General features: G+C 39.9%; 1 protein-coding gene across 1 annotated transcript; it reads right to left on the bottom strand.

The window, feature by feature from the left end:
- Positions 1–14,522: 14,522 nt before the first annotated feature.
- LOC148013178 (pentatricopeptide repeat-containing protein At1g15510, chloroplastic-like) lies at positions 14,523–18,012 on the bottom strand. The gene is made up of 2 exons (XM_087668419.1): positions 16,942–18,012; positions 14,523–16,854 (listed from the first exon to the last, which is right to left on the bottom strand). Exons 1-2 carry the CDS (start codon positions 17,741–17,743, stop codon positions 15,677–15,679), a joined length of 1,980 nt encoding a protein of 659 aa, XP_087524545.1. The 5' UTR covers positions 17,744–18,012; the 3' UTR covers positions 14,523–15,676.
- Positions 18,013–25,354: the final 7,342 nt, after the last annotated feature.

The following is a 25,354-nucleotide window of genomic DNA, read 5'->3' as shown; positions in this document are numbered from 1 at the left end:
GCTTCTCTGTGCCCAATGCCTTCGTGAATATGTCAGCTACCTGATCCTCTGTGCTGACATAAACTAGATCAATAAGACCTAGTAAAACCCTCTCTCGTACATAGTGATAATGCACCTCAATGTGCTTTGTTCTAGCATGATAGACTAGGTTATTTGCCAAGTGTATACTACTCATGTTGTCACAATAAATGACAACTGGCCCATCTGTAGACTGATGCATATCATAAAGTAGCTTATGCAACCAAGCTACGTCACATGCAGCCATTGCTGCACCCCTGTACTTAGCCTCTGTGCTTGACAAGGCAACTGTAGGTTGTTTCTTGCTGCTCCAAGTGACTGCAGCACTCCCAAAAGAGAACACATATCCATTGGTAGATCGTCTATCAGAAATACTACCAGCCCAATCAGCATCAGTGTATCCATGCAACTGTATCTGAACCCCAGTCTCATAAAATAGTCCATACTGCAATGTGGACTTCACATACCTGAGTATGCGTCTAGCTGCATCCAAATGTGGTTTCCTTGGAGCCTGCATAAACTGACTTACCAATCCAACAGCATTGCTCATTTCTGGCCTAGTAATAGTCATATAAATCAAACTTCCTACTATGCATCTGTACATAGTAGGGTCTTCTAGAAACTCACCTGCATCTCTGCTCAGCTTCACATTCTGCTCCAAAGGAACTAAAATAGGCTTACAGCCTGTCATCCCATATTTGGACAGCATGTCCAATCTATACTGCCTCTGCAAGAGCTGTATCCCACTTGGTGATCTAATCACCTCAATGCCCAAGAAATAACGCAACTCTCCCAAATCCTTCATCTCAAACTTCTGCTTCAATAGCATTTTCACATGAAGGATATCTTCATCACTGTCACCTGTCATAATCAAATCATCAACATAAATGACAAGTAGCATAATACTTCTCTGTTTTTCTCACATAAAGTGAGAAATCTGCCTTGGAAATCTAAAAGCCAATAGTGACAAGATACTATCCTATCTTGTCAGACCATGCTCTAGGTGCTTGCTTCAAGCCATACAAGGCTTTCTTCAACCTGCAAACAAACTCAGGATGAACAGCATGCACATAACCTGGTGGCTGCTCCATATAGACCTCTTCTTGCAAATCACCATGCAAGAAGGCATTCTTTACATCCATCTGATGTAAAGACCATCCCTTTGATGCAGCCATAGCAATGACTGCTCTTACGGTTGCCATCCTTGCAACCGGACTGAATGTTTCTTCATAGTCAATGCCATATGTTTGTGCATACCCCTTGACTACTAATCTTGCCTTGTATCTGTTCACAGAACCATATGCATTGTGCTTCACCTTATAAACCCACTTACAGCCAATTGCATTCTTACCTTTAGGCAAAGATACTAACTCCCATGTAGCATTTGCTTCCAAGGCATCCATTTCTTCATCCATGGCTTTCTCCCATTTTTCTTTTCCCATGGCTTGCTCAAAAGAAGTGGGTTCTGGTTCATGTATCACTTTGACCATATATGCATAGTGAATGGCTGTAAATCCATCATATTTCAGCCTATCCACAGGATACCTAGCTCTCGTAGACCTGCACAAAATAGATTCACTCCTAGGTGCTCTCAAAACATCCCTGGTCTTCCTTACTCCAGGTGTAACAATAGAAGGAATACCCAACTCATCATCAATGCTCTGTTCTGAGCCACTTGATTCACCATCCACATAAGAGTGACCTACATTCACATTAAACATGGGCTGATCAACCTTCTCTTTTCCTTCTCGTGATACTTGCATACCACTATCTGCATTGCTTTGAGAAGATTCTCCTGATCTCAATCTGCCTGTCCATGGCAAAGAATGTGAACCACTGCTAGAGGACGCTCCAGGTCCACTAATATTTTGTGACTGCTGCTGTGAATTCTATGCAGCATTACCATTTTGTGCATCTACATCATCAATCACATTTATTGGTTTATACCAGCTACTCATCTCATCAAAAACATCTCTGCTCACTGTAAACTTACGAGTAGAAGGGTTATAACATCTATACCCTTTTTGCTACAGAGAGTAACCAATAAAGATACACTTCTCAGCTTTTGGATCCAACTTGGATCTCAACTCATCTAGCACATGTACATAGGCAATGCAACCAAAAATTTTCAAATGAGAAATATCTAGTTTCCTGCCAGTATACCTCTCCTCTGTAGTCATCCCATGTATTGTTGCAGTGGGAGTCCTGTTCATTATATAGACTGCTGTAGCAACTGCTTCAGCCCAATAAAAATCTGGTAGGTCTTTTTCATTGAGCATGGCACGAGATACCTCTCCAATATGCCTGTTTTTCCTTTCTGCAATTCCATTTTGTTGTGGGGTATGACTGCATGAATATTGTTGCTTTATGCCATGCTCCTACAGGAACCTTGCAAACTCATTTGAGAGGTACTCTCCCCCTCCATCTGACCTTAGGCATTTTATTTGCAAGCCTGTTTCTTTTTCAACCATAGCTTTAAGAGTTTTGAAATGCCCAAACACTTCACTTTTCTTTTTCACAAAATACACCCAAACTTTTCTGCTATAGTCATCAATAAAAGTGACAAAATAATGACAGCCTCCAAGAGATGCAGCTTTAGTAGTCCACACATCAGAGTGGATTAATTCCAATGGCTTCTCACTCTCTTGAACATGTCTAGGAAATGGTTTCCTTGCCTCTTTTCCAAACTGACAGGCTTCACATACCTTATGCATTTGTGCAACCTTGAATTTAGGCAATCCTGCAACAATATTTTGGGCCTGCATTGATTTAAGTCGTTGTACATTAACATGACCAATGCGTTTATGCCAGATATCAATATCTGCAACTACACCGGTCCCATGTGCAAACATTGCTGCACTCAATTCAGACATGTCTGCATCCAACGTGCCCTTCTTCTTTCCTTTTGCTATCAAGCGACCTTTATTTTTCATATCCTCAACAAAGCATCCATGAGGATTAAATCTGACCTGCAAGCCCTGCTCAACCATTTGACCAACAGAAACCAGATTCTTGGTGATATTCGGGACATGAAATACATCCAATAGGTATTTCTTTTTCCCATCCTGCATAGACAAAGAAATTTTTCCAATCTGCACAATAGGATGTGCAGTATCATCACCAGTCTCCACAAATCCTGGTTTTTCCATTTTCCTTGCATCCTCCATCCATTCTGCATGACATGTCATGTGGTTTGATGCACCTGAGTCAACATACCATACATCATTGCTTTCTTCTGCACTTGTCACAGAATTGTTCATGTGCTGCACCATAAAAAAGTGCTCATTTCTGTCATCACCCTGTCTACTAGAAGATGTATAATTCCCTTGTTGCAATTTCCCATTCATAATGTCATTCTGCTTTTTATAGCAGTCTTTAGCCATATGACCCATTTTACCACAGTAGTAGCATTCAACATTGTTGTTTGCATTTTGGCCTCTTTGCCATCCACTACGAGCTCTTTGGCTCCCCCTGCCTCTAGAGTTACCACGTCCTCCTCCATAGGACTGGTTTTCTTGAGTTTGCTGCATATTCTGATTTCTACCACGGCCTCCAAATCGGCCTCCTCTACCTCTGCCTCTACCTCTTCCAGCATTTGAGTAGAAGACAGCTTCTTTTGAAGTTCCTCCTGAAGAAGATGCACCACCGTTTCTTTGCTCCTCAGAAATTAGAAGAGCAATCAGCTCCTCAAAATCAGGAAATATTTCACGAACTGAAATGGATGTCCGAAACTGTGCATAATCCTTTCCTAGACCATTCAAGGTCACAGAAACTAAATCATCATCTTCCACTCGCGACCCAATGGAAGCAAGTGCATCTGCAATCTTCTTCACCTTCATGTGGTAGTCATTGATGCTCATATTTTCTCTTTGCACATTATGCAACTCTTGCTTGAGCTGCATTTTCCTGGCTTGCGTATTTGTGCTATACATTTTTGACAAAGTATCCCATGCCTCCTTTGGCGTACTTGCATCCTGAATATGCACAATCATAGAGTCTGAAATGCTGATAGACAGCCAATACATAACTTTCCTGGCTCTCTCATGCCATGCTTTAAATGCCTGCATTTGCTGTTGATTGGGAACATCAGGAAGAACTGGTTCTTCTTCATTTCTTGCAACAAATTCCCAATATCCTTTTCCCATAAGGAAATTCGTCATTCTAAACTTCCATGCTTGAAAGTTGTTCTTGTCAATCTTTTCAGTGACAATCTGTGAAAGAGAATCAGACGCCATTACAGAACACTGCAAAAAATTCTGTCAGTGCAAAAAACACAACTTCACCCTCACAAGGGCAAATCTGCAAAACTGGCGAAAGTGGTATTTGACCACACAGTCACTTCCTAGTGACGATTTTGCATAAACAAGAACCAAGGATGGTTCTGTAACTCCCAATGTCTCTGCACATAAGCATATGATGCAATTTCTGCAGTAACTTTTCACCGACCTGTAGAACAGTGGCTGCACAGCATAAAATTGGGCCTTTTCCTGAGTGCGTGCAGAAAACTTCCGCCTCCAAAACAGGCCCCAAAATGGCCTCAAATCAAAAAAACAAGGTCGCCGAGGGCTAAAGCCCATACCCGCAGCATATACTGTCCTCTTGCTTCACCGCGAAGGGCGTCTCAACCTGAGACAATGCACTCCTGCACTTTCCGGCTGTGCTTCCTGTAGAGATCTGCTCCCAAAACAGAAAATGAAAGCAACACTGCTCCTCTTACCAGAACACCGCGAGCTTGGCTTGCTTTCTTGAGCTCCTTACCACGAACAAGGCTCTGATACCATGTCAAGATTGTGGGAGAGAAGGAAGGAGTCTCACTTGTAGCTTTCTTGCTTGCACAATGGGGGAATACACACAGAGGTGGAGGCTGAAAACAGTTTTCATCTTCTTAGTTGTGTAAGCCAAAAAGAACTCTTGTACAAAGAAATAGAAGAACCCTATATATGGGTCTCAAACCAAACTCAACTAACTAAGGTGGCATACTAACTGAGCCACGAACTAGAGTAGATAAGGATAGCTATCATGTAGCTATTATTCATGGGCGGTGTACCAACCGCATCTGCCAACTGACAAGTCGGTGACATAAATACACAACGGTCACCCTGGCGTATCACGAGTGGAGCTCGATATCTCAACAAGATCTAGATTCTAGAAAACACAAACAATCCTTTTAAGCATATAATGATGCAATGGCAATCATACCATCGTGTAGCTCACAACTTCACATAGCCAAGGTAGACCTTATCCTAAGGTAACCTTATATTATAATGTGGATTCTCCTCCCCATAAAGAAGTATTGAGCACATCTCTTACAACTTTGTTAAGCAAGACATCAATTTCCCGTTTAGGGATTAACTTACCCAACATAAGCAATACCATTTCACAAACTATTATGAAGATTATGTGATATCATTCTATTTCATTTTTCGGGAGTTTGTAAGTAATACGATAGACATTGGGAATTTTATCTTTGCTTGCACTTGCATTCGCCATACCCGATGTTCCGTTGGTAGTGGCAACTCCGACAACCTTGGGCACTCCCGTATCTCTAGCAATAATTGTTCTTTGACCGGTTACGGTGGATCTCATTGTCTTTTCATCTTGTTGCTTCGGAGCCATCATTCGCAAGTGGGTTTGAGAGATAGAGAAGGAGGAATGAATTCGGGATGGGAGACTTGCACTTTGTCACTTTTTTCTTGTTCTCACCACACTCAAACACATTCGCCTTTAAGTCGAAGGTTATTGGGAGTTAAAGGTTACTTGTGTCTAGTTGCTTACATTTACTTGTACTTACTGGCTCCTGCACATCTCTGCACTATAGGTGTGGCCTCTTTAAATGACAATAGAATAAGGAAAGGTTGGTCACATGTTATGACTATTTTGGAGTTCCCACATATGGTGTTGCTATCTCTTTCTTCAACCTCCATAGCTCTTGCTTCTCTCTTGCTTCCACCCTTGCTCCACCTTTTTCAATGTATACAAAGTATAGATAAGATGCCACATAAATGGATGTGGCCTATTAAGACATACTGCATAACAGACTATACTAATCAATAAGTACTATAACTATGCTAACTATAGGTAGGTGTAACTAACCAAATATAATAAGTGACGTCGATGGCCATGTTGGGATCAGAATGACCATTGACATGCTGTGTGGACATGTGGACCCATTTGACCATGCGATCCATCATCAATGTTTACAGGTATTGAGCAAAAAAACAAAGAGCTTACTCAATTGTGGAATTTAAGAAAATGGAAGAGAAACCCCTAAGTAAACTCTAAATCTTAATAATAAACCCTAGAATGTATTTAAATGCATAAAGTTGATAAGAAAACCAAAGTTATAAAGGTCTAATTATAAGACTCCATCCTACAATAACAGTACAAAGGCCATTCTTAATCCCTATAAAAAGGGATCATTTGAGGTTAAATAATGTATATGGTGTGGATATTGGTTGGTCAAATAGCACATAACACAAATGATTTTTTTTCATTGATCAAATTGTTGTAGTTACATTATCTTGAAATGGATTGAATTCCTTGAAAGAGATGTTTTGTACCTTTGCATGGTTGTTTTTGGTTACTAATTGTGATTAAAAAGTTACTATGAAGTACATGCACCTTAGTTGGACTTCAATGTAGCACTTCCCTATGTTCTTTGTTGGGGCTCCATCACCCTAAGCTAAAAGCATAACTACCTAGAGTATGGAGATTGATGCCTAAGACAAGAGGTCATCCATGGAAGGAAGATTCTCTCTTGTGGTGGCAGCATAGGAACTAGTGGGCCTTTGGATGTGCAAGGAATCCCCACGACTTGCCCTAAGATGGAGAAAAAAACTCTCCATGAGATAACATATGTGCATTCGAAGGTCAATTCTAAATAAGGACAAGATGGAATCTAAGAAAGGTTGAAGTGCCTTGGCTTGATTATGTGTCCAGAAAGGGATAAGTTATGCAACCTACACAATCTTACTTTCAAATAATTGCTTTAGTAAAAGTATTGTTCTCCATTATTTTTTTGTAATTGCCTAAACAACATTCAATGAACCTTGTAATGGATTGATTCAAAAATTTGTTTTTATAATGTATTCACAGCATGATAAAAACTTAAGTAGAAAACTAAAGATGATGGATGTGTTTGATAGAAAGTGGATGGTGGTGGTCTCAATGACCCTGTCCTAAGGATGGGTTAGCTAATTAATCAACTAGTTTCCTATGTGATTATCTAGGACTAGAACTAATTGATCATGACTATCTAAATGGTAGGTTAGAACCTAGACCAACATTGTCTTAGGGAAGTGGTGTGTGGTAGAGAACTAGTCCTTGAGATCATGGAAGACTAATAAGCTACCACACTCTATGAACTGAGTGCCATGTTGGTTACTCTTGTCCTTTAGAGGTTGTGAGGTGGTCTCTTTAGGGTGGGCATTAGCTTGCTATTTAGAGAGATTGTAGAAATATAAATACCCTTAGGTCAATCCATTTGGGTTGAGGCCTTGATATTTCTCTTAAGATAGACTTGAAGACCATTCAACAACCAACTAAGTCTATGCATCCTATAAGATCCAAGCTCTCAAAGATATGTGCAAGAGACTGCTATACATTTCCTGCTCTAGCCTATCTAGGGGTGGGTTCATTACATTGAAAGAAAGAATGGTGTTGCTCATAGAGATGTGTCCAAGCAACTACTAAACACTTGCTTCTCTAGCCTAGCTAGGGGTGGATCCATTACAATGAAATAAAGAATGTGCTAAAGCTTTGTAGGCCTAAAGCAAGGCTAATGTAAGATGAATTCTAGGTAATTGAAGTGATTCACCAATAGAGCAATGAATATGCAATATTTAAGGTGTGTTTCTACCTTTACAAATTGATTATATGCTTGCAAGTTCACTCACATCAACCATCATTCCTTCTTAAAGAGGGTGGTAAGGATATGATTAAGCAACAACTACAGCAAGCATAAAATTCACATAAGCTAAAAATGAAAGTATTACCACTTAATCTTGGATAACGGCTAGCTTGTTGCCCCAAAACTAGTGCCCCTTGTAGTATTTCTTTATTTTGAATTGCAATCTAGATGGAATACAATGAGATTCCTTGAATCTCCTCTGTTCTCCAATTGCCTCTTGTTATCATAAATGGCTAGCAAGCCTTCAAACCAATTTTCCCCTTGGTTTGCTTGGGAATTGGCCTTCAATTGTGCTCCTTAGGTGACAAATTTAGCCCCAAATGTTCATTGACTAAATGGCCACTTGAATCTCTTGAAATTTTCTCAATTTCAGTGACTAAAATTTAAGTCCCTAGGCCTTCAATTTCTGAGCATGCTTCTTGAGTTGGCTATCAAAACCTAGTTTTTGTCATAAATAGGGCACAATAGAGATTACTCAAAATCTCTGCCTCCAATGTTTGATTTTTCATAAAATTACTGAGAAATGATGAGAATCAATACACTTCCAAATCAATTGGTTGTCCTATCTTGATAGCCATGAAAGTTGTGTCCACTGATGGAGCACCCTAAATATGATGTTGCTTGGCTGAGATAGCCTTGAAACTGATGTCGTCTACTATTGTAGTCCCTTCAAAGCATGTCACCAACTCCTAGAGGGTTTCCTATTGACTAAATATGGCTTGTCAACCATTGCAACAACAATGGCAACCTTCTATCTTTCCCTAAGCTTGCACGAGAGTGGAATGACCCCTCTCTCTCTCTCTCTCTCTCTCTCTCTCTCTCTCTCTCTCTCTCTCTCTCTCTCTCTCTCAAAATGATCTTTTCACTTACATGGGCAAGTTTACCAAGTGGCATCCTTTCAAAATAATTTCCAACATTAACCAATCATATTAAATGTATGTATGAGTATTAATTTTGTAGTTATTTTAATAATTATTTATGGCTCATAAAAATCATCCAACTGACTAACAATTAAATTAGCTAGACCAAATTATCATTCAAGTGATCATGAGCACTCATTAGTAGTTGAGCATTGGAATGAATTAATTAATTAATGTTAATTCTCTAGTGCCACCACTGATACTAATGGCCAATTAAATGTTTTATGACAAGGTTTGACACCAAGTACCACCTAGTATCTATCACCATAACTTATTACACCTTTTACCATTGTCACACACACTAATCACTAGGGTTACTCAAGTCTCACCATCACTGAATTAACTTGCATTTCACATGTGTGACTCACATGTGCACAACTTAATAATGCCAAAGGTAAGCATTAAAAATACATGTCCTTGTGACATATCTCCCCCTTGAAATCCTTACAAAATCATCCTTGAGTGCACTACTAGGTGACAAAACCAAACTAAGACTAAACTAGAAAAAGCATAAGTGTCATAGTCCAAGAACATCAGTCGATATTATTCTATTATGCCACTGTAGTACTCATGCTGAAATTTCCAGTCTCATAACTTAAGTCATAATTGACTTAAGGAAACTCTAACTACTATTAGAACCATTTTGGATGCATCCACTAACTTTATCTCAAAATTATTTTAATAGAACAACCATAGAAAAGCATAAGTGTCATAGTCAAAGAACGTCAATCGATATTGTTCTATTATGCCACTGTAGTACTCATGCTGAAATTTCCAGCCTCATAACTTAAGTCATAATTGACTTAAGGAAACTCTAACTACTATTAGAACCATTTTTGGATGCATCCATTAACTTTATCTCAAAAGTATTTTAACAGAACAACCATAGAAAAGCATAAACCATGGTTGTACTATCAATGGCATTACTCTACATGTTGTTGTCCATAAAAACCAACCGAGTACCACTGAAAACTATTGACCATATACTGAAAATCAACAACTAATGATCTGCCCCTTATTATCTTAATGTGATGATCATAATCTAATGTAAATGTACAATTGCAGAGCTACAGTGAAAACCATGCCCATTTGCATACCAACTACAATGACTAGTACACTAAATAGTGACCTTCTAGGAGACATAGTGTCAACAAGCAATAGCCTAGATGCATGTTGAATACACCTAAGATCCACTATATACTAAAGTTTTCCATCACCAGAGGAGTGGCAGTGCTATCTCCCCTATGAGAATTAGGCAATACTTTGGACCTTCTCTAAGCTATTAAGCTTGATTGAGCTTGATCTAAAGTAGGCTCCTACTAAAAGTCTTCTAGGTAAAGTTGCAACAAATGAGAGTGGTTTGTTAAGTCACCCTCTTCCATCCATTTGGCATCCATGGGTGAATCGTTCTAAAATTCCACCAAGTACCTTCTGGAAACTTTACCTCTAAGTTTGTTGCTTATTGGGACAATCCCTTGCCATGGGCCCCTCCTATTCTCATACAAAGCATTTATTTTCAATCATTAAGTCATTGCATTGTGCAACTATTTTCTAAATTTTTCCTTGCTATTTTTGCCTCTTCTTAGCCCTATTTTCAAATCTACCCCCTTTTTAGCCTTTGAAAACTTCTCATGCATCTCCTCATCATCATCATTTTGGAAGCTTGAATCTTTTCCACATAGGAAAGCATTGGCTATAGTTGCTATCTCTATGAGTTGTGACATGCTTATCTCACATTGGTCTTTATGCAAAAATCCCTAATTCCTTTTCACAATCCACAACAATAATTATCCACTTTCTCTAGAAGAGGGATAGCTCAATAAGAAGTAATAGAGGTAGCAATGCATCCCAAAATGTCTTATTGTATTGCTTCAAATTTTGCATTGGGATGCATCCAACTTATTCTAGGCTGTCATAATATCCATTCAAAGGTATTTTTCAACCCATTATAAGCAAACATTTTCTTAAAGTGTACCCATGTTGACAATTCTCTACCTTGCATTAGAAGTGTGGACCACCAAAGCAATGCATTTCCCTTCAAGAAAGTGGTTATCTTTTGAATCTTGGAGCATCTAGTGAACTTGCCTCCCGAATAGGCTACATCAAATTGGTGAATGAAACTCAATGCTTTCAACCTATCTTGTGCACCATTGAAAGCCTCAAACTTTACCTCTTTTTCACCCTCATCATAGTCCTTTGTTAATGCCTTGAGAGTCAAATTATCATAAATTGCTATTGAAGCCACTTTGTGCCCCATTCATCATGCCAATACTACCATACATGGGGTTTTGCATTCCACTTGCCACACCCGAATACATTGGGCCCCTTGCACTCCATTCATTATTTGTTGTGTACCATAAGGAGTTGTACTTTGCATCCCCATACGCAATCCTTGACATACCATAGCATGAAATATAATACCACCACCAAAGTATCCTGATTGCCCCATACTTGCATGTATGCCTTGCTGTCCAAAATCCATTGCATTGGCACTACCAAGATGGTCTTGCATTTGCATGTCTTGCACCACCTCACGAGGGATTCACTAATAGTAATAAGGAGACGTCACATGCGTGCAAGAAATATATGAAAGTACTCCTTATCTACCCCCTATTTATGGGACCTTACCTTATAAAATGTACCTTCCTTCCCTTAAATAACCCCCCTCCCTTACACTCATGCCATACCATACGGTAAACCCTAGTGGACCCCCCGGACCCCAACTGCACTAGTTGCTTTTGCTCACTGACAACATTGGGAGCATCTTTAGATAGTTTTGTTGTTTCCTTTAGTACATCCTACTATTATGAAGCTCTAGAAGATGACTTCCTCTTTTTGTGCTTGCCGTTCTTCTTGGAAGAATTCAAAAAGTGAGTAAATTGAGGATCATTTGCCAATCATGCAAACATATCAATTGCTCTCCTCAAAGGATCTTTAAACTAGTCATCAAAGTCTTCATCTTCTTTCTAATCATCAACTTGCTCTAAATCTAGTTTTTCTCCTTGCTACTAAGGCTCTATGATTCCTCTATTTGTGTATCTTCCAATGGTCAAGCATCATCATGCCTTGGACCCAAATCACTACATGATGACATGCATGTTATAAAAGCAGTCATTTGAACACAATTTCAACAATATGCAACTTCACTAAGTTACACACACATGCCTTGGTCCCACCTACTCAAGGGAGTTGATGGTATCCCAACAACAATAGAACCATGAAATTAACCTTCTTTCTCGAAGAGGATGATAATGACTTAATTAATCAACGATTACAACAAGCATAAAATTCACATGAAGTGAAAATACAAATGTTATCTCTTAATCTTAGACAATGGACAACCTATTGGCCCTAAAATTGGCACCCCTTGCTGTATTTATTTATCTTCACTTGCAATCTGGATGGAACACAATGAGATTCCTTGAATCTCCTTCACTCTGCAATTGCCTCTTACTATCATAAATGACCATCAAGCCTTCAAACCAATTTTCCCCTTGGTTTGCTTAAGAATTGACCTTCAATTATGCTCCTTGGGTGACAGATGTAGCCCTAAATGCTTGTTGATTAAATAGCCACTTGAATCTCTGGAAGTTGCCTCAATTTCAATAATGGAAATTCAAATCCTTATGCCTTTAATTTCTAAGCACACTTCTAGAGATGGCCTATCAAAGCCTACTTTATGTTAAAATTAGGGTTTACATTAGAGATCAATCAAAATTTTCACCTCCAATGCATGATTTGCTAGAATTGCTAAGGAAGGATGAGAGAGAATATTGAGGACAGAGAAAAGTTAGGCTTCTATCATCAAAAAATGGAATAAATCGACTGCTACCCTATCTAGATAGCCATGAAAGCTATCTCTACTAATGGAACGCCCTAAATATGATGTTGTTTGGTTGAAATGGCCCTCAAACTACTATCATCTACTACTATAGTCTCTTATGGGCATGTCATTAACTCTTAGCGAGTCTCCTACTAGTGGCTAGAAATGGCCTATCAACTATCAACTATTGCAACAACAATGGCAGTCCTCTCTCTCTCTCTCTCTCTCTCTCTCTCTCTCTCTCTCTCTCTCTCTCTCTCTCAGCCGACATTTGTTCCCCTTTTGTAGCAATTATCTGGAGTACCAGAGCTACATACGCACATACACATATACGACACTTATCACACTCACAGCACCGTATTTTCAATTTCCAGTTTTTAGCTTTTCATTCAGCACTTTTATTTTGGATAGCTGGACCTCATCAGTTGTATCACAGTTTGTCTCATAGGCCAGTTTTGGTCTTTAGAAGACGTTAATGTAACTTACTTACTTACTTTCTTTCTCTCTCTCTCTCTCTCTCTCTCTCTCCACTTGCATGGGTAAGTTTTGTTAAGTGTCGACTTTTCAAAATAATTTCGAGCATTATCTAGATTTATTAAATTAATTTAATTAATCAAACAATAATATAGCTGGCCAAGAATTAAATTGGCTAAGCCAATTTATCACCACCCTAGTGATCTTGAGCACTCATTAGCTCAAAACTAGCATTAATTAATTGATTAATGTTAATTTCCTAGTGTCACCACTAACATTAATTATGAATTAAATGTTTTAGGCTATGTTTGGATGCCCGTAACCCACACTGGTCACTAGTGTGACTTAGGTCTCATTAACACTTAACTAACTTGCATTTCACACGTGTACCTCACGTGTGCACAACTTAATAATGCCAAAGCCAAGCATTAAAAATACATGTCCTCGTGACATGAAAAGCAGTTATAAGGTAGCATAACCTCTTCTTATGCTCATATGCTAGTTGTATGAATCATTTTTGAATGTGGACGTGCTTCTTGTTCAAATTATACAAGTGTATGAAAAGGCATCAACATAACATTATACTCAATCTTCTTGTTTGCCCTTTTTTAATACACGTGGATTATCGTCCTCGTCTTGACAGGAGTAAACATGTAGTTTTGCATCCTAATACATGCATTTCCTTTCTCTTATTCATGTTGATAGGAATAAGCAAGACACTCAAGAAGGGAGACATTTTCTACCATTGATGTGTTTCCTTATCTTTTTTATACATTTCTAAAGGTAGAACTTTAGCCTAGTGAAAGCACATAATAGGTAATTGCATATCAACTTATAAAAGAAGACACAATTGCTAGTAACAAGACCTTGAGCAATTCTAGGTCTCATGTTCACATAGGTACCATCGTGATGCATTGTCTAGTAATGTTTTGTTGTGATCACACAAGTGAGGTGCTAACTAGTGCTTACACTAACCTTGCAATCTTCCTCTATGAGTCATCACTCTTCATTGCCAATTTCTATGTCAAGATAGTCTATATGATTAAATTCAAGCTTTTGTCATGCAAATTCTTGTTATTTATGATCGCCTCTTTCTTTTGGAATCTACTTTTCGTATCAAGGAGTTGAGTCTTTTAATGTTTAATAAGATTCCTTCCAAGTTTAAGATAGTTGCCAAGGCCTTCATGTGTTAGGTATCAATTTCAATTCTCATCTTTAATTTTAATCCTTAAATTTTAAAGGAATCATTCTTACCTACAAAAGTTCTTTGTCTCATGGTGATGATGGAGAGGGAGCATTGTGTCTTCATCTAAGTCAACAAATAAGTAAAAGAAGAAGAAGGTTCATTGCTTCTCTTGCAATAAAGAAGGCATGCCAACAAAAAGTTACCAAAGAAGTCCAAGAAAGATACAATGGCACATGGTAGCAATTCTTAATCAAAATGACTCCAATTCACAAAAGGCCGATAAGGCCATGTTGACTAAGGATGCTTGACAACCTTCAAATTGTTCCCATCAAATGAACACATCAAGTGAGAAAGGGTATCCTCTTGCTCTCATGCAATGGACTATGTGGATTAGGTCACACGTGTTTACTCTCATACTTTGCCGCACACGGTCTTCTACTACAAAGGAGGTCGTGGAGTATTTAGGCATATGGCTTACACTTGGGAAAAGCACTTTAGGCGTGCATGCATTACCTGCAAATCCAAGGTGGATATAGATATGTCAAAGCTCTTGCATCCTTTTTACATGATGGCATCTTGGGGCATGTTAATGCTCTTTGATTAGGAGTTTAGTTTCATGTTTAGCTTACTAGTGGCTGCTATGATGGGCAATGGTCAAATTCCCTCTTCCTTCATTTCCTTTGTCTTCATGGATCGCTACATTAGTTGCCATACTTTACTACCACATCAAGTCTAATAGTGCACATTTTAAGACTATCCAAGGTGCATCTTAGATAGCCTGCTCATTTAAGATGTGATCACATATAACCATGGTGCACCTTGGGTTTCTACTTCATACATTTCATTAGAGTTGTGTGATCGCCTATGATCTGAGACATGGTGTGAGCATTTGTTATTTGGGCATATAATATGTGCTCACTTTTATCATTCTATGGTTTTAGGACACTATCCAAGACTGTGTGCCTATATATAGAGGGGCATGGGGCATGGGGCACACTTCCTCAAACAACTGCTTGCACATGCAGGGTAGAGACTTGAGCAGTGCCGTGAACATCTTGTCATGAGTTGGTTGTATCTCATGGATTATTGCTCATGGATCCCTTACCTCATCTCATTGTATCTCTTTGTTTCTCGTGTTCATTGATTATCATGTTCTTTTGCTTCTATTTTGCACTGTTCTAGCACATGCAAGCTTCCACAACCAATCTGTCAATAGACAATGGCAACCACCCTTTGCCTCAACTAGATTTACAAAGCAAGCTCATGCCCTTTCAACAATTTCTTCATCAAATGGAAGTGTCTCTTTTCAGGCAATGAATGTAATCTCTACTACAAAAGGATTAGGCTTAGCACCCAGCACCCAATTTTGGCCAGGATTCCCTAAAGCTCCATGCACCTTCCTTCTCTCTCAATCTTTCCACTTCATTTGCACACTCCATCATACCAGCATAAGCATATATATTTGACATAAAAATATATGCAGTGGCATCTTTGGAGTCTAAAGCAACTGCACAATCAAATGCTCGTCTCCCTAGATCAACATTGCTATGTAGCTGGCATGCACCCAGCAAACGCAGCCAAAGCACTGCATCAGTTTGAACTGGCATTCCTAAAATGATATATTCCAGTCTCTCAAAATCTCCTACACGCCCTAAGAGATCTATGATAGCTACATAATGCTTCACCTTTGGAGTTATGTCATAGTGTCTCATGCAACCAAAATAATCAAAGCCATTGTTAACAAGGCTGGCATGATTACATGCACACAAAACTTCAAGAAATGTTACATCATTTGGTGCTGCACCTGTTAAACTCATTTCCTCCAACATCTTCAAGGTTGCTGTCATGTTTGCTGCTTGTGCATAACCAGTAATGCACGCATTCCATGAGACCGCATTGGTTTGAGACAGTCCATCAAAGATCACCTCTGCATCTTGCATGCATGCGCAACATCCATAGGCACGAATCAGAGTGTTTAATAGAAGTGGGATAGCATCATACCCGGCAAAAATGGCATTAAAATGAATCTGTCTAGATATCTCAACACTTCCTGCTTCACAGCATGCCTGCAAGGCACCAATCATTGTAACGAGATCCACCCCTATATCTTTCTCTTGCATGCGACTATACAGCTGCAATGCCTTCTTGCTTTGACCTAGGCCAACATTAGCTGAAAGCATTGCATTCCACAAGACAACATCGTGATGCTGATGTAACCTGTTAAACACATTCTCTGCTTCCTCAATACTTCCCAACTTGGTATACAGAGTCAGAAGGCAACTAGCAACAAAAGCAGATGATATGAGGCCCATTTTCTGTGCATCAGCATGCAGTGCCTCTGCAATGTTTGAAGCTGCTTTTTTGATTATGCCACCCTCCTGACTGTCAGCTGTTTCCACCCCTGTAAGACTCCCACATGCTTGAAGAGCACTCACAAGCGTCCAAGAATTTATGGTCATTCCTTCTACTTGAATTTGTCTGTACAACTGCAAAGCCCTCTCTCCTGAGCCTGCTTCAACATATGCTGAGAGCATAGCACACCATGTCACAATGTTACAATCAGAAATCACACTGAAAACATTCTCTGCATCTGCTATTCTTTGGCACTTACCATACATACTGACAAGAGCACTACTGACACAAATATTAGAAACCAACCCACGCCGAACAGTATCAGCATGTAAAGCTTTACCAATATAAAAAAATGAATGTTTGACTGAATCTCCCTCTACTCCCATAGATTCTTCCTTTTCCACCATAGTCCAGCATGCTTGAAGAATAATCATAAATGTCTGGTGTGTAAGGCCTAACCTTTCATCCAGCATTTGTCTGAACAACAACAGTGCCTCCTTTTCTAGGCCCTGTTCCATGTATGCAGAGAGCATGGCATTCCATGAAACCACAGTGCGCAGATATAATCTATCAAAAACATGTTCTGCCTTTGAAATTTCCCCTAATTTTCCATACATGCTCACAAGGGTGCTACCAACGTACACATCCGAAGCCAAACCATTTCTACGCACATCAGCATGCAATTTCTCTGCCTGGGAAATATCTGATAGATTTGTACATGCCCTCAACAGGCTGACAAATGTGTGTAGGTCCGGGATAACCCCATCTTCCTGCATGAATTGATACATTGCCAGCGCTTCCCGGCATTGACCGCACTTGATATAAGCAGCAATCATGGCCCGCCAAAAGGAATCCAGACGGTGGTGCAAGGAGAGGGAAATCCGGTTAACATTATCGAGGACACTGTGCCTGCGAAGTGTGAGGACCGCTGTATCAGCTTGTGGTTCTATGAGCTTGCCTGTAAGCCGCTGAACCTGGGAGTAGACAACATGCGCAGGTGGGAGCGCTCTGGCTTTGTGACATGCCTTCAGCAGGACCTGACTGGCACCATGGGGGTTCATGTCCTGGAGTATCACATCTAGGGCTGCGTCGACCTGCCCAGTCTCGCACAGGGTTCTGCATTGGGCACCAATGGAATCCAATGAAACCTCGAGACGCAGGGCAGAGATCGGTCTGCCATCGACCCATGGAGGCGTGCTGGGGCTGTTCAGCGGGAGGGGTTGTTTGGAGACCTTGTGGCAAAGATCAGGGCAGCGGGGGTTTGCCTTGGAGGGCCTGTGATCCCACCTAGAAGAAACATGCAACTCGAGAGAATTCTTGAAGGAAGTCTAAAAACTCCAATGGAAGTGGATATTTATTGTATGTAACTACCAATGCAACCATATATATACTCATGCAATTAGACCATTACTAGTATGGCATTTGGTATGATTATCAACAATTTCTTCATTTATCCCTCCCTCCTTCTCTTGTGTGTGTGTGTGTGTGCGCGCGCATGCGTGTGTACGCGCGCACTTGCATGTGCATGTGTATGAGTAAGTGTGTATAGTTATCTCTAACATATGTTTGAAGCTTCAAATACGATATCATAGCTTGCTAAACCTAATGCTTGACAATGTACTCATAAATTATATTGTGATTCTAAACGGATGAATAATATGTGGGATTAAAAACTATTAGATTTGCATGTTTATATGCTTGAGAGGATGTTGGGAATTTGTGTGTGTGTGTGTGTGTGTGTGATTTTGATTGTGCTTGCACACATCATATTTGCATGTGTGGTTTTATATACATATAAGTGCTTTTATGTTATATGGGATACATGAGGTAGTCTAAGTGTATGGGTATATAATAGATTTAGGATTTAAGAAATGCAATTAGAGTATGCCAATATAGATATCAAAGAGTGCATGTGCGTTCAAATATGGAACTTGAGATTTATGTGTAAAGGAGGGGGTTCAAGTACACATTCACATTCAAATATTTTATTTTATTGTGGGTTATTTTTTTAAAGGGGGAGTGTCAAGCAGAGGACTGAGATATGAGAGAAGAGTGTGTAGAAGAGAGAGAAGGATAGGAGAGAGATGAGAGAAGCCATGGAAGTTTTGAGAGAGAAGGTAAGATGAAGATATGATAATTTGTATTGATGAATTCATTAAAAAAATACAAGTTTCAATACCTTATATATCTATGCCAATGTGACATGGTGTTATTAAATAAACCACACTAAAATAATATTTTTTCTTAGCTTCTCACAATCCATTCCTCCTGGAGGTATTTGCCCACAAAAACAAAATTGGAAAGATATTACCATGGTTGAGAGAATGGGTATAAAAGAGTGTGGCTCTCTATCTGTAGCCATACAAATGGTAGGACATAAATGAGAAAATTCAAACATTTAGCTAGAATGAAGACACATATAGAAGTCTCTTCCATGTATTGCATTTGGATGCCTTCAAAGGAGAGTTTGAACCTTTAAATCTTCAAGAAAAGATCCATGCAAGAGAGTTTGAACGTTTAAATCTTCAAGAAAAGATCCATGCAATTAGTAGACAACTTGCTCTAAGAACAGGCCTTGCTAAACAAAATCTGCCATAACTCCTCGTAGAGTAGTGCAAATGGGGTGTGCCATATATCAATATGAAGCTCTCAAAGAGTACTCTGGCATATGTAGGTGGCCCTTCACTAAAAATTGGACATAATAAAATCTATTCTAAACTAGACTGCTATCTAGGTCCTATTTGTACCCACAATCTAGCCCACCAACTAGAGTTATGCTTCAGCCACCACTAAAGAATTCTAAAGGTAGGGGAACTCATCCAAAATAGAATCAAGCCTCCAACAAGCTTCCTTAAGGGGCAATACCCTCCACTTAATCAAGTACTCAATGATAGACCTGGAGCGATGCTTCTTCTCATGATGTCCTATGATCTCCTTATTAGGGATGTACTATATGAGACCTTTGTTGTCAATGGGAGGCAGCTCATCTACTATATCCACCTAGGTGCTATAAAATGGTTTGAGGAGCTAATTGACATGAAACACATTATGAATCTTAGTGGAAGAGGGTAGTTCTAATTTATATGGCAAGTCTCCCATGCACTTTAGTATTTTACATAGTCCAGAAAACTTTATACACAAGTTTTTTACTAGAACCATCTTTCAAGGTAGAGTAAATGAGAATTGGGTACTTTCAACAAAACCAACTCTCCTTCCTGAAACTCCATAGGATGCCTCTTCTCATCAACAGACATCTTTATCTGCCCTTAGGCTTTCCTAAGATTCGCTTTGCACTACTAAAGATGGGTTTGCATTTTCGCTAGCTCTTCTTTTCCACAAGGGTTTATCTTTTCACTAAGAAGAATTGAGAAGGGGCACTTTATATAAAATGTTTGTTGAAGATAGATCTCTAACCACTTATTGACCCTTTCTATCTGGCCATCAATCTATAGATGATAAGCTATAAAGGGAGCCATCTTACTACCCATGGAGCTAAATCTCACCTACCCCTATCATGCACAATTACCTGTGGTAGTCTATGTGACTTAAAGATATGCTCCATGAAGAACTGACTAACCACCTCTGATGCAATGAACTATATCTTTATGTTAATAAAATGAGCTCCTTTCAATGAGTCTATCTATCACCACATAGATGTTAGGCCATTGCATGTTTAGTCATAGGCAAGCCAATAATAAAATCCATGGCTATATGCATCCACTTTCCTTTAGGAATGAGTAATAGTTGTAGAAAACCACCTACATTATGAGTGATATCCTTATTTTGTTGGCATGGAATACACTTCATGACATAATCCTTCACATCTTTCCATAATTCCTTCTACTAAAAGCTTTTCTTCATTTTATGATAGGTCTTGAACACACTTCAGTGTTAGCTATAGGCAAAGATTTCATATCCTCTATAATTTTTAGCTTGAATTGAGAAAAAGATGGTAAGTTGAAAATGTGAGCTTTCCTATATTAATCCTTGTTGTAATTTCTAAAATGTATGGCTGAGCTCTTCATCCAAAAGGTAAGCTTCTTGTAGCTCTTCAACCCAGTCACTATGTAGCTCAAAGTCATGGCTGAAACTTTACATACCCACATCTTAGAAATAGAATCAGCCATAATATTATCCTTACTCCATGTATGTGTGATATCAAAATCATAGTTTTCTAGGGTACCCACCCACCTACACTACTTAGGAGTGAGATTAGACTGAGTAAGAAAGTACTTAAGAACCATGCGATCACTCTTGACCTTGAATCGACTATCATACAAGTAATGGTGCCACTTCTTGATTACATGGAGTATAGCCAACATCTCTTGGTCATAGACATTCATAGCCATCTCTTTATTAATGATCTTGCGAGTCTCAAAGGCAACGACATCATGTTCTTGTAACAAGATAGCCCTTGTACCTCTACCACTAGCATCACACTATATAGTAAACTCCTTAGAGAAGTTTGGACATAGTAAGATAGGAGCAAAAGTGAGAAGTTCCTTTAACTTATTGAAGCTTCTATCTGCAATGGTATTCCAAAACAAAGCTCCCTTCTTTAATCTATTAATTGAAGTGTTGGGGATAAAGGCATATGTGCCTGATGCCCTGCTCGGAGCGCCCATTCGTTACAAACCCTAACTAATAAAGGGATCAGGCCCTTGGCACACATTGTGTTGGGTTGGAGTTCCCATTTGGTCTCTCTATCTCTCTCTTGCTCTTGCTCTACCACCATAGCTCTCCCATGCAAGCTTCGATCCTTCTCACCTTTCAATCGGTATCAAAGCTTGGATCTCGTGGAACTCGACCTCAACTCGCATTACTTCAAGTTTCAAGCAAATACCTACATCCATTTTCTCAGGCTCATGATAGCCATAGCTTAACCTTCATGGTATGTATCTTTATCTTCCCACCTTCCCACCCTTTACCACTTGTTGTAGGCCACTCTTGGGCTCCATTAGGCTCCAAGAGCTTAGATCTTCATATCTGAGAGTATACCAGGTGCAATCAAACAGGACAATAGCACTCATAGGTTTGATTTATTGGTTTGGGGTGCTTTCTCAATGATCTATGGTGCTTGAGACTTATTTTGGGCACTTTGGCACCTCTTTTACCCTCCCCAACCTTTGGATCAAGCTTTGTGGAGTCATATGGTAGCTCACATGTGCTAGAATCATTGCGCCAGTAGGGCAGCATTGGGCACAACTCACATTTCTCTTCCTCTAGCTCCTTTGAAGGCTCTTAAGTAGCCCCTCTGTCACTTTGCACCCTTTGTGCCCACCTTAATCCTCCCCAAACCCTCTCTCAGCAGCCCGTGGCTTTTTTAGCCCCTCCCAGCAGGCTGTATGGTCTTCCCACATGGTGCCTATTGGCTAAATGCCTTCCCAATCAACTCCTCATGCACTAAAACACCTCTTGGCACTCTCTTACCCACTTCTACCACATTTGGTTGCTTGGCTTTGATGCTAAGCCTTAACCCTTTACATTGGAGGTGCCTATACTCTATTTGCTGGCTGGAAATTTCATATAGCAAGCTGTATTACAGGGTAGCACATGCTTGGTTGTGTTACATGCTCATGGATCATGCTTGTGAGGTGGATACTTGATGCATACTTATGCCTCTTGGATGCCAAAAGTTTGGGGATGATAACACGTGACTTGGATATGGTTTTGGGGCTGATTTGAGCCACTATCTACTCAATTTAGATAGAGATTTGTTGTTGTAATAAACATGGATGATCATACTTAACAAGGATTATTTAATGCCTATGGCTTATGGGGTATGATTCGGGTGTTTCCCATGATGTATTAATGCTTCCCATGGATGGTGCACACTCGGATATGAAATTGGGGATTTTTTGGGACTGAAATAGTGCTTGGCAGTTGTGACTTTGGCTATGGTAATGTACTTACAAGTTTACATGAAGAGCTTGAAAATGCTTGGTTGGTCTATGCTTCCCGTTTGGGCTATATGGTTGATCATGCTTCATGTATGCTTTGGAGTGATGTTGGAGCCTTGTCCTTGTGACATTCCCTATCATGACAGCAGCATGAATTTATTTGAGACAGTTTGTACCCTTTATCACTATGTGATGCTTGTGGGTTTCCTCTTAGCAGGAGTCTTATGTCTTGGATGGATGATATGCACCTAGTTGACCTATGACGGATGTTTTGTTCCGTATCTATCATGCCCAGCTGCTTTGGAGTGTGACATCATTATGCAGTTATGGATCTAGGATGCCTTTTGGATTGTGCCGGTTGGACCTGGGATATACTTAGGCTTTATGCCTATCTGGACTTGGACCCTAGGATGTCTTGGATATATTGCAACAGTTGCTCCCTTGGCATCTTACCTTTCCTATCTAGTGGGAGCTATGTCTCAGCACCCCTGGCTTGGATTTTAGATTGGTTTTATGAGCTTTATGGTTTGGTTGCAGATGAGCTTGGATGATGAGACTGTGGGCTTCTACCCCTCGTCTATGCTCTTGTTGTCTTTGACATATGGATGCTTGTATAACTTTGGCACTTGGCATGATATTTGGACACCGCCCATGCATTTTTTATTGACTTTGGGGACACCTATGTGCTCTGCCCTCTCTTTTCATTGACTATGGCAAGGCTATTGCTCTCTTACGGGTTTAAGAGGGTCACTTACATGCTTGGATGCTTATTACGTGCTCCATACGACTACTATGTGCAGTGCTTACCTATGTGGGTTGTTTTGATTTGGGTAATGCCTTGGATCTGATTACGGTCTTGCTGACCTATTTGTCAGTGACAGTGACATGCCTCTTGTTTATGGCTTGAGCCTTTGCTCATTTGGTTATGCGTATGGCAGTTCTCCGAGGGCCCCGCAAGACATGTCATGCATGCCAGTTTTGCGTATTGGGGGTATGCTCTTTTGACACATGTAGCTATGTCAAACATGAGTATGGATGATGGCATGCCTTGGCCAGTTGTTCGGTTTTATTCCGACTTGTTTGCTAGTGGGAGCTTATGTCTCCTTGATCAGTTGCCTACACTTGGTTATGCTACAATTGTGCTTACCTTGCAGGTTTATGCATTCCTATTGAGGGCCATGACTTGGATGGGCAGTTTATTACCTACAATTGGTGTGTAGCACCCTGCCTTGCTTGTTTTCCAGGCCTTCCTGGACTTGGTTGGCTCTACATGTACACTACTCGATGATGTCTTTTGTTGCTACAAGACTTGTGTCCACTACCTTATGCCTTTTATGCACTGCCATGCAAGAGGATGTTGATGTGTATGCGTAACCCTGGCTTCCCTATGCCTCTAGTTGCTTATTGGGACATGCCTTATACGGATTATATGCAGTTATTCCCATTTGTAGCTTTAATGCTTACGCAGGGCTTGTTTTCGTGCCTTCGCACGATGTTGACCTTTATGGTCTTGATTGTCTCTGGGTTGTTTATCCATGGGTGTTCTCTTGGCAAGCAGGATGTCTTGTCTACTCCACCCTTGCCTCATTTATAGACCCCAAATGTAGTCACCATTATGGTGTCCTTTGCCCATAATGATAGCCTGGCTAGGAGTACTCTATGTCTTGAGATCTCAGCGGGATTTTTGGCCTTCTTTAGGTAGATGGGCATTGAATGAGATGACCTCTTTCCTCATCCTATTGTCAGGTTTGTCCTGATTGTACTGTATGTACATGTTGTACTACTATTTTTTATTTTTCTTTTCACTCCTTACTGAGGCACATTTGCCTTTAAGTGGGAGGTTTTTTGGGATAAAGGTATATGTGCTTGATGCCCTACCAATCACCCATTCGTTACAAACCCTAACTAATAAAGGGAGGCCCTTGAAACATTTTGTTGGGTTGGAGTTTCCATTTTCTCTCTCTCTCTCTCTCTCTCTCTCACTCTCTCTCTCTCTCTCTCTCGCCATAGCTCTCCCGTGCAAGCTTCGATCCTTCTCACCTTTCATGAAGGAGCTATGATAGTCACATAATGCTTTATAAACTTGTAGTAGAATGATGATAGACCAAGAAATCCTCTAAGAGAAGTAGTGTTTGTAGGTGTTGGCCAATCTCTAACACATTGCACCTTCTTTGGGTTAACATGGATCCCTTTCTACCTAACAATATATGTTGAAAGATCAGAGTGAGAGAATAAAGTTATGTGCACAAAAGGGAGAGAGAGCTCAAGTACAAGAAGGAAATCTTGCTTAGTAAGTTACTCAAAGTACATCTAGTACATTCTCTCTTCTCTTGAGAGTGACCTCTAGACTGTTTATATAGCCTCATTGTGGGCTAAGGTTAGGGTTTCCCTTGCCCTTCAATTCATTCACACCTCTACCTTCCCTCATGCATCCTTGCTTACTCAGGGTTTCCATGCTATACTTCTACTACCCCCTCAATGACAAGGTGGCATTGGATTACATAGGATGTAAATGGTTCCCCCCCTCAATGAATTAGTGGGATGCCTTTATAAAATAGGCTACAAGTATGTTTATGGAAAGATGGTACAACGGATACTAGAAAAGTTGATCATCAGGTGCTTTGAAGACATAGTTGGCCTCCAATTCTTTGGATACTTCAGGAGAGTTTGGACATTTACTCTAGTGATATGCCCTATTTGTTTTCATTTATTGCACTTCATCTTGTTGGGATATTTTTTCAGTATTTTCTTACAATATGCCATTTTTAATTG

Source organism: Lygodium microphyllum, chromosome 26, assembly GCF_053477565.2.
Source record: "Lygodium microphyllum isolate KBCC chromosome 26, Lygodium_microphyllum_v1.1.10, whole genome shotgun sequence".
Lineage (NCBI taxonomy): Eukaryota > Viridiplantae > Streptophyta > Polypodiopsida > Schizaeales > Lygodiaceae > Lygodium > Lygodium microphyllum.
This window is presented reverse-complemented; position numbering and strand designations above follow the sequence as displayed.